General features: G+C 51.1%; 1 protein-coding gene across 1 annotated transcript; it reads right to left on the bottom strand.

The window, feature by feature from the left end:
• Positions 1-2,350: 2,350 nt before the first annotated feature.
• Positions 2,351-3,379, bottom strand: LOC141478265 (olfactory receptor 14J1-like). Its single transcript, XM_074167363.1, has one exon. It carries the CDS (start codon positions 3,308-3,310, stop codon positions 2,351-2,353), a length of 960 nt encoding a protein of 319 aa, XP_074023464.1. The 5' UTR covers positions 3,311-3,379.
• Positions 3,380-10,861: the final 7,482 nt, after the last annotated feature.

Below are 10,861 nucleotides of genomic sequence, written 5' to 3'. Positions count from 1 at the left end.
GCCCACGCCCTCGCGGACAATGGGAACCGCACTATTAGGAGGTCCACACTCACTTCGTCCGGTGGGCTACTAAGCCCAGTGGACGTCTCAGTCACTCACACCCCAGGTACCCAATCCCCGACCGAACGGAACCGCAATATACTTACTCACTCCCGAGTCTTCGTCCGGCTCTTTGTGCACAAAAATTACGGGGAACTGCAGTTTTCCTTTCTCTTTCTTTTTGCTTTCCTATCTCAGTTCGGAAAATCCAGGTGAGCTAAGTCGGAATCTCCTCCAGGACCATCCGAAGATGGGGGCACCCTCCCAGAGTTGAATTCTGAGTTGGCTGTCTGGATCCGAGTCACGGCACCAAATTTGTTATAGTTGAATTTTAAGACAAATCGAGTCCGAAATAGATTTATTAAATATTTATTAAGGTAGGAAAGCAAAAGCAGCGCTGGGCGGCCGGGGAGTCGCAGCTCCACCAAAGACTCGCAAATTCAGGCAAGCTAAACGACTCCTTTTATCTTCACAGAGGTCGATTGCAACATCTTCGGTACGCCCCTCTTCGGCTTCTTCCGAGGGGCTTCTTGCTTGGGGAAATTTCGATAAGATATCGTCACAGAATCAGCTTATACAATCTATTCTTTTCAGGGTTGATTGGTACAATGGCACACGTTAGCACGACATTAACGGTTTAACATTCGCTCAAGGTAACACATTCTGATGACATTGTGGTTAAGCCTTTCTTGTCAAACAGGGTGTTCCCATGTTTGGTGTTGCCAGATAACATTGTGGACGTGTATCTTCTGGTTAAATAGGAAGTTCTCAAGACTGCTACAATGGGTTCGTTCCTCTTGCTTAACCTGTTTGATCAGCAAATTACCCTTAGTTACTTATTACAAGCTGCCTTTGTCTCATCGTACAAGTTTTGCCTTTTTCTTCCGATTCTCCCCTCATGGCCAGGGGGGTGCTGGGCGGCCCGAGAGAGTGGCTGAGGCTAAACCACGACAGTCCTTTTCGGCAATCGATGTTGCACACGAAGGGTTGAGATAACGACAGATCTGACCAGAGCGTGCTAAAATGAATTTGTTATATACATTTATTGTATTAGTTAAATAGTCGCTGGGCACCATGTTGTTTTGGTTGTTCTCCTTTACTTGCTTTGTGCTCTCTCTACAGGGCATAAAGATATTTCTGACACAGTTGTTGTGCTGATTTCTATGTTGGTCAGTACAAAACTAGTAATGTCCTTTATTTCCTGTAGTGCCCTGCAACTGCTCTTGCTGTTATCTTGTGCTGATGGATCACCACAACCACTGTGAGCTGTCTGCACGCAAACATTAAGAACGGACCAAATGGAGCTTCAGTCCACAGGGACTTTGGGAAACTCTGGGATTCAGCCAGCAGCAAACTCCGAAGTTTTACAAGGAGGAGTCACCAGTCCTGCATCAGAGGGAAGATAAACCTCGTATATCAGGACCTGAAAGGACCTGAAAGGATGAGCAGTGACCCTGAGAAGAAGACCTAGGCATTATGAGGGACACCATATGAGCCAGTGGTTCATGCTCACCATGAGCAAGGCCAGTTGCAAAGGGGGATTTATTAGGAGGAGCATGGTCATCCCCCAGCATCTTAAATTTTCATACCCCTCCAGTGAGCTGTGTGGTGGCCACACCTGGACACGTGTGTGTGTCCCTCTGTGGGAATTCCTGCTGTAGAGAGGTGGGGAGGAAGTGGAGAGTGTCTGGAGGAGGTAGGCCCTTTTCCACTACTCATGGCCCCAAAACCCATCTCTGCCAACTGTTTCCATCTCAACACAACACCAGGAACATGCTGACCCAGGAGAACCAAGATGCTCTCCAGACCGCTCCAGAGTCCCCTCCCAGAGGATGGATGTCCTTAATACAACCTGTGTGAAAAGCCTGGGCACATCCCTCAGTTCCACTCACCATCTTACCTGTCAGCAAACACCGACTGGTGACTCCAAAATCCAGTTCTACATCTCTAAAATGTCACAGACACTAAGCTTTTCATTCCTGAACTGATGGAGGAAGAGGAAGTTCAGGGGTGCAGTTCTCAGGCCTGTTTGGAGAAGGAGCCTGGTATGAAAGCACTGCACTGAAAGGGATCCCATTTTATTACAGAGATGCTATGAAAGATGCCAGCTCGGAGCCACTATTAAATTAAATTTTATAAGGGAACCAGGTGACATCAAGCAGGTACATGGTCTCAGGTGCAGTGACACAAATGAAACCTTTGTGTAGAAACATAAAAACCATGAATGACAATAAAGATAATGTTTAAAAATTCAACACCAACCAACAAACAAAACACACAAAAACCCAGATGGAATCAGATAGTGTGGGAGTCATTTGTGGAAAGAGGTGGTAAATGTCTCCCTCTTGAAAAATATCCATGAAATCAGATTCCTAATGACCTCCTTCAGCTCCTGGTTCCTCATGCTGTAGATGAGGGGGTTCACTGCCGGAGAAAACACTGAGTACAGAACAGCCACCAGTAGGTCTAGAAATGTGGAGGAGATGGAGGGGGGCTTCAGGTGGGAAAACACTGCAGTGCTGACAAAGAGGGAGACCACGGCCAGGTGAGGGAGGCACGTGGAAAAGGCTTTGTGCCGTCCCTGCTCAGAGGGGATCCTCAGCACGGCCCTGAAGATCTGCACATAGGACACCACAACGGAAACGAAACAACCAAATGCTAAACAGGCACTGACCACAAGAAGCCCAACTTCCCTGAGGTAGGACTGTGAGCAGGAGAGCTTGAGGATCTGGGGGATTTCACAGAAGAACTGGTCCAGGACATTGCCCTGGCAGAGGGGTAGGGAAAATGTATTGGCCGTGTGCAGGAGAGCATTGAGAAACCCACTGCCCCAGGCAGCTGCTGCCATGTGGACACAAGCTCTGCTGCCCAGGAGGGTCCCGTAGTGCAGGGGTTGGCAGATGGCAACGTAGCGATCGTAGGACATGACGGTGAGAAGACAGTACTCTGCTGTGATAAAGAAGAGAAAGAAGAAGAGCTGTGCAGCACATCCCCAGTAGGAGATGGCCCTGGTGTCAAACAGGGAATTGGCCATGGCTTTGGGGACAGTGGTGGAGATGGAGCCCAGGTCAAGAACGGAGAGGTTGAGGAGGAAGAAGTACATGGGGGTGTGGAGGCGGTGGTCACAGGCGATGGTGGTGATGATGAGTGCGTTTCCCAGGAGGGCAGCCAGGTAGATGCCCAGGAAGAGCCCGAAGTGCAAGAGCTGCAGCTCCCGTGTGTCTGCGAATGCCAGGAGGAGGAACTGGGTGATGGAGCTGCTGTTGGACATTATCTTCCCCTAGGCTTAGAGACCTGTCCATGGAAGGAAAGACAGTGAGAAGTGAGGGCAGACTTCTCTCAAAAAAGCCTCTTCAATCACTCTTTGAGACCCAGCCAACTGCCTCTCCCCTTTTGGGAATGTATTTGTCGCATCCTTTTTGCACACACTGGTTGGAGCTGGCTGATGATCCATCAGGGAGGTGTTAGCTCTGCAGGATCCAGTCCTGTCCTACAGCAATAGTTAAATAGGAACTGGGGCGATCTCAGATTAAATCCATTCATGGCATCAAAGGGCTTTTCAGCCTTGTCATTCCCAATTCACCCGACTGCAGAACAGAGCTGAGGGCACTTTATTTCTCTGTTTGTTCTGTTCTAATTTCCCCACCACACCTGAGGAGTGTCTTTAAGACAGAAACCCTTGGCATTTCTGCTGCACACTATGTAAAACCTTGTGGGTCCTAAGAGCCAAAGGGCTGTCCCTCAGTACAGAGTGGGGACAGCCCGTCTATCCATCAGTATTGTTCCCAACCCCCCACCCCATCTCGCAGGACCTGAGGAGGATCTCAGCTCTCCCCTCCCAGCCAGCGACACACAGGGCTCATTGCAGCTGCCTACATTCAGCCCTCCAGCAGGACTGACATGGCCTTGCCACTGTCATGTCTATTCCGTGGGGCTCCTAAAAACCACAGAGATGTAAAGGGAGAGCTGTGCCCTTCTGGAGGGCAGCGTGGCACCCAACAGGGCACTGCAAGGGGATGTTGACTTGAGTTGACTCAAGTCAACTGTCCTATAGATGGAATATCCTGATGTGAGCGTCGGCTTACACTCACCCAACACATTGCAGTCACGAGAGCCTGAAAGATTAAGGTCATTGGGATGCTTTTCATCCATGGACACACCAGTGTCTGAGCTTCACTTGAATCCTCACCCCCCCCACCACAGATAAAAGAAGGGGAGGAACAAGGGCAGCAGGGACAAGAGGGGAACACGCCAAAGTTCTCTTGCCAAGAGAGGCAGGACAGGGAGACACAGTCAGACACGCGAGCATTTCTCCTCTTTGGTGCTTGGGCTGCTGGGAGGGAGACTCAGGACTAAGTCCCCAAGATATGAAGGGGTTGGGGACTCTACTGTGTGGGAGAGGGAAGTTGCTGCAGGGAAGGCATCTGCGCTGCAGGGGATGGCAGGGAGGTGCTGGAATCCCCCCTCCCATCACCCTTCCTGTAGCAGCTCCCTCTCACTCCCTGCCCATGCCTCTGCTGCCTGCACTGTCGCTGCTGGGGGCTGTTTCTCTGCCCCCAGGTCTCCTCCCTTTCAGTGCTCAGAGACTCCATCCCAGCTGCTGAGGGCTCAGCTCTGCCCTGCAGACACCTTCTGCAGCAGGGAATGGCCCAGGGGCATCTCTGGGTGTGCACGGGCTAAAGGAGCAGCTCGGACAAGTGCTAACAAAAACTGGGGTCTCATTGCCTTCATGGGAATGGAGATGTAAATTCAGATCTCCCACCGCCCATCTAACCAACCAAGAGGGGAAAATTCAAAGCAGAGATTCCATTTCTTTTGGCTAAATGCTGCCTCTGTGTCCTTCTTCAAAAGGACCCTCTGCAAATGTCCTGGGGGTGATGTGGAGCTGTGAGCAAACCTGACCCACGCAGCATCCTCTCGACTGCAGAAGGACCCTGCCATGCCCAGACTGGGGTCACCCCTTCCCTCCACAGCTTCTCCCCACACTGTCATGGGCAGCTCCCCGGGCAGGCTGAGAGCTGACCCTGGCAGGAGACAGAGTCCCTGCCCCAGCATACAGTTCCCTGGGACACAGGGACCCTGCTCGGAAGGACAGCCCTGGGCACCCCTGGCTGCACGCCCACCTTCACAGCCCTGCAGCCATCCCTGGGAGAAGGCAGCCGACACGTCCTGGCACTTTGATGATGTGGTGGGCATCCGCTGCTCTCAAGAAAATCCTTCTCAGCACCAACAGATCCCTGAGAGCCTTCCTGACAGATCACATGAGACACGGGCTATGCCAGCTGTAGGAGACTGCTCCAGGAAGCCTCTCTGCATTATACTGCACCAGAGAGAAACATCACGCCCTGTCCCTCTGCCCCTGCAGCAGGGAAGCCCTGCTCCACAAGTTCTCCTTCTCCTCTACACTAGAGAAACTGTGAGAGTTGTACTTACAGATCCCACGGGCTGTGGGTTGTGCAGCTTCTGGATCCCTCCAGCAACTGCAGAGTCAATGCCCTGCAGCCAGAGACTTATTTTGTGAAGGGCGGTGAAGGTTTCTCCCCCAGTGAGCTCTCAGTTTTCATCCATTCCTGAATGCTTTTCAGCTCTCCTGGCCTCACAAGTTGTCTCTCAGTGCCTGCAGGCAGTGCCCTCAGCCCTTGGCAGAGGAGCTGCTCCTGGGCAGAGCTGTCTCTCTGCCGCGCTGCCCCATGGCCAGGAGCTCCCTCCATCCCAGGAGCCCGGCCCAGCTCAGCAGCAGAGCAACAGCCCAAGGAACAGCCCAAGACATCACTTTTCTGTCCCCCTGGGATCCCTGGAGGTGTCCCTGGGGGAACCTGCTGTGAAACAGGATGAAGTCAGCCCTGATGTTCTCTCAGGAGATGGGAGAGATTGTGGGAGAGATTCATTTCCAGCAGTGTCATTTCTCCTGTCAGGAGAAGACTTGGGCATGAGAACCATGAGAATACTAAGAATCGCCTTTCCTTATCCTATCGTGAGGCAGCACACCAGGAGGGTGACAGGGCAGGATCTGATTTCTACAAGCTGGGGGGCTGTCTTTGGGTTAGTGTATGAGAGAGTCCTTTTTCATAACATTTGCAGGTGACCTCACAAGGAAGAGAGCAGACACTGCACTGCAGGGCAAGGTTGCCATCCGGAGGGACCTAGACAGGCTGGCGGGATAGACCGATAGGAACTTCAGGAGAGCCAATAGGTCCTGACCTGGAGGTGGACTAAACCCATGCCATGACAGAGACCAGGGACTGCCCAGGTGGGCAGCAGCTCTGCGGGAAAGGCCCTGGTGGCCCTTGGGTTCTATTGGGTAAAACATGAGCCATCAGCAAAGGTGGCCAAGAGCTTCCTGAGCTGCAGGAGCACAGCCAGTCTGCTCAGCACTTGTTACACCTTATCCAGAATACTTCCCTAGGTTTTGGCACCACACCGTGCCAGAGAGCCCTTGCAAAGTGGAGCCAGGTCAGTGGAGGGACACCAACATTGACAGAGCTTGTACTGTGAGAAGAGGCTTAGAGAGCTGGGCTTGTTCAGCTTGGAGGAGAGGAGCTCTTGGGGGGAACATGGAGCAGCATTGCACAGTTACCAGGAAGACTGAGCCTGAGTCAAATCCATGGTAGAAGATACAAGGACAAGAGGCAATGGGCTGAGAAAAGGGACGGTCAAGCCAGATAAGGCGGAACTTTTTCCAGCATGAGGATAGTCAAGCACTGGAAGCTGTTTCCCAGAGAGCGTGCAACAGCTCTGTCCTGGAAAGGGATCCAGACATCTTTGAACAAAGCCCTGACCCTTCAGGTCTGACCCTGTTTTCAATGGGAGGTTGGTCAAGACATCCTCCAATTCCCTTTGAGCCTGAATGATGCTGTCCTCCTCCTGTCCTTCCATCTGCAGGCTGAGATATTTCCCCTCTTGGAGCAGACATTCTGAAAAACCACTCCAAATCTGGAAAGACTCTTCAATGCTCCAAATACAGTCGGGTCGGGGGGAAAAAAAAAAAAAACCAAAACCAAAACTATACTGGATTATTTTTTCACAGAGACAGTTTTAAAGGGTCAAAGTAGATTCAATGCATGAATTCTGACAGTCAAGTTACAAAGAGGGAGGAAAAAAAGGCAACAAAATCTTTGTCAGTAAAGAAAAACTCCCCCAGCCTGTGGGATGTCCTCATTAGTTGGCCCTCTAGGAACTGGGATCCTTGGGCTTCTTGGTCTTAAGTGGGAGCTCAAATCCTGAACTGGAAGGACAACATTGGCTGCAGGTACACACCGTTTTCTTGACACGACTGTGAGCTCAGACCCAGTGGATGGAGTTTCTCACACAGGTCACGGAGGAGGGCAGGATGTCGGGGAGAGGGGCACACGCTTCAGTTTCCCAAATCCCATGAGTTTTCCCAACCCATCCTTCTCTTGACCTCTGGCATCCTATTTCTTGAGATGCAAAGCTGGCGGGTCTTCTGTTGATAAAGCATCAGTGATCCTTCCAGTGATTCTGTGATTTCCTTTAGAGTGGCAAAAAATAATAATAATGATGAAAAGAAATGTTAAAGTAACAGTCTACTTCCACAATAGCAAGTCTGGACAATGGCAATTAAATTAGTATTTGCCATATAAGGTATGATATCCCATCCTGAAGTACATATTGAAAGTGGTTCAGATGAAGGGTGGTCTTGCAAAAGTCACCCCTTGTGTCCCCGTGTGGCACAGACGCTGCTGGTTTCCCTCTCCAGAGAGTGGCAGAGGCCGGATCACCTTCTCAGAAGAGGCTCCTTGCCAGGGAGCCACAGCCATGGGGGGACCTCACCTGGTTCTTACTGGCACTTCACTCAACTGCTATTTGGATACATTTGGTGCTTTTCTGGGATGACTATTCCCACATAGAGGATCATAAAAAGACGACTGTTTCTTAAGAGATGGTGAAAAAGGCCCTGTTTGGCCAAGAAAGCCCACCATGTGCTCTGGAGGGAGCGAGGAAGATTATAAAAAGCACCAGGAAAGTCCAAAATGCTCTTCCAAAGGGCGAGTGGCCCTGAGCAGTGGTGATTGGCCACGTGTAAGTCTGTTAGAGAGGGTCAAGCAATGTCAGCGAGAAGCAAGGGGACGGCTGATGGCTTTAGCCAATCCTTACAGCCGTGTCTGAAGCCAGCCGTGGGAAGCAGTGGATGTTTGTGGGCAGAGGCTGAGGAAGAGGCTTGTCCTGGGACAATGGCAGGAAGGAAGACCCTTCCTCTGCAAACCAGGGGTGATACAGACATTCATCTCTTGTGTGCCTGCCTCAGCCTGGCGGATGGGGAATGCCCACTGCTGGGGGTGGCTGTTCTTAGGAATGCCCCATGGGCTGACAACTTGCTCCTTTCCCCTCCTTCACTGCCCACACTTGGATGGACTTCAGGAAACATCCATGAGCCTGGAGGATGCACAAACCTCCTGGGCTGAGGTCTCAGCACTGCAGGGGCAGAGGAAGGGTTTGTGAGACACATGGGCATGCAGGGAGAGAGCAGTGGGGGGGGGAGCAGTGAGTGTGCTAAAGGCAGGAAGAAGAAATGGAATATTGGGGGTTGGCTGTTCAGTGCTGGGATGTGGAGCTACAGAGAGGATTCTGGCGTGGATTCTCCAGGATTCTGGAGCTTGGAAATCTTGGGGATAAATGAGCAGTAGCAAGGCTTTGGAGGAAACCAGGTGAGATGTGGGGAACTCACTGGCATTGGCAAATCCTCAGACACCCACATTTTGGTGTCGGAAACAAGGAAGCAGGCACAGGACAGCGTAGCTGTGGTGGGGATGGCCAAGGGCCTTGGTGGGGCGTTGACACCCCAACAGATCTGAGACCCTTGTTCTCTTGCCTGTGGCTTCTGTCTCTTCCACTGAGACCCAGGAGAGAACACAAGGTCCTTCCAGCTCCAGTGCCTCGTTGCCTCCCCTTGTGCATCACCCTTGTTTGCCCACCTGGCAGCTGTGTTAAGAAGTTGTCCCAAGGTCCTCCAGGCTGCTGGCACCCTGTGTCTTTGCCTGGCCAGTGAATGCCAGGGCAACTACTGTTCCCCATAGGAACCTGCTCATTGACTTGGAGACTTCTTCAGGTTGCTGTTAGAAGACTTATTCTGCCTACTGTGCCCGATCAAGTGGAGTATAATGGCCAAGACATTTTCACCCTTACTGGCTTCTCCTCTCATCCTCACTCACACAAGCTCACTCAACCCTTGACCCATCTCATACAGGAGCTCCATAGATCTGAGCTGCTCCTTCACTCAGGGGGCATTCTGCTGGTCGTCCTCTTCCCTGCTACTCCCTCCAGCAGAGCCTGTACCCTTCCATTGCAGCACCACAGCTCAGCAAGATGTCCCACCACATCTCATTCATTCCCAAACCATCCCAGTTCTGTGAGTAGACATGGGACTCCTCCTGGCAGTGCATATTTGGGCCACAGCACCTCAGCTGACTTCTCACGGGGAAACCTGAGCTGTGATCCTGCCCAGAAGAACCATTGTACATCGAGCAGTTCGTGCTGGGCTGGGCTGTACGTACAGAGTGGCCTTCACCCCTGGGCTGTGCTGCACAGATGCCTTGGCCACAGGACAACCTCAGCAGCACATTGTCACACAGGAGCCTGCAGAAAGGTCCCAGTCTGTACCAGACATTCTGCCTCCCGCGTGGCCCTCCCTGTACCCGGCACTGCTGCAGGAAGTTCTCATGGAAACGTCCTGGCTGTTTGACTGTCGAGATGACGAATAGTGTTGTTTCCTTCTAAGAAAATCCTGGAGTGGTTTGAATGACCGAAAGAGGAGACTGTCTGCTATGGAGGGGGTCTGCATGGTTGTCTGCATGGTTTGCCGCATTTGGGTCGAAGGCCCATTCAATGCTACACCTCCTGGGGTTCTCACCATCGAAACAGACATGAGATTTGTGAGAAACACCGGCTCACGATTAGAATTTGATAGAGAACAAAGTCGCCGAAGCAAAGATAAAAAAATTACAAATTTATTATACGAAACAGTGCTGAATGTGGTGCGTCTCAAAGCAGAGGCACACCTCATCTTTCAGCTTTTAGGTATTTATACCCTATCCCGGCCGCTGGAGTTTCTGTCTCTCTTCTCGTTGGTTGAGAAGTTGGAGCTCACATTCTTCCCGACCGCCTGACCCGTTACAGGTTCAGTTCACACCTTTTCACCTTACAGGGCATACACACACCTCCCCTACGAAATCATTATCCTAAACACGCCTTTGATTAGTTGATTACGCTACAAGTTATTTCACTGTCTTTGCTGCCATCTACTGTCCAGTGTTAGTAATTACAAGCACTCTGGTGGTCGTTTACTTCCTCAGGTGGTCGTATCCTCCTCTTCATCAGCTGCCCTCTAGATGACCTTAGTCCACTCAGCGGTCTTCACAGCCCCCTCAGCAGTTTTACTGTCCAGGCCTGGTTTCTTTGGCCTTATCGATACTCCCCTATCTTCTGGGTTCCTGTATTGAAGGCCACATGCCAGTCTGTTTCTCTTTACCTGGATAACGTTCTGTAAACAAGGATCCCTTGACAGACCCAGGGCAGTTCTAAGGATTAGTTGGGTGCCATTGATTAGATTCTACTATCACTAAGCCTCCTTTCTTAGTGCAGACACACTAACAAACATATATCCATTTGCTGAAGCAAAACTTAACCCGTTTCTCACAGTTCACCCCCTTTTCATTCATTACTTTTTTGCTGAAGCTCATAACCTTCTTCCCATTTATTTAATAATAACTGTAACCTCTCATTTTGTTCTTCCTTCTGGTGGTCCCTTTTCCTTAGGACCATAATTCTCTGTGGTGTAACATCTTGATTCGAGCCCTTCGCATCT

The sequence above is a fragment of the Numenius arquata genome, unplaced genomic scaffold (assembly GCF_964106895.1).
Source record: "Numenius arquata unplaced genomic scaffold, bNumArq3.hap1.1 HAP1_SCAFFOLD_188, whole genome shotgun sequence".
NCBI lineage: Eukaryota > Metazoa > Chordata > Aves > Charadriiformes > Scolopacidae > Numenius > Numenius arquata.
This window is presented reverse-complemented; position numbering and strand designations above follow the sequence as displayed.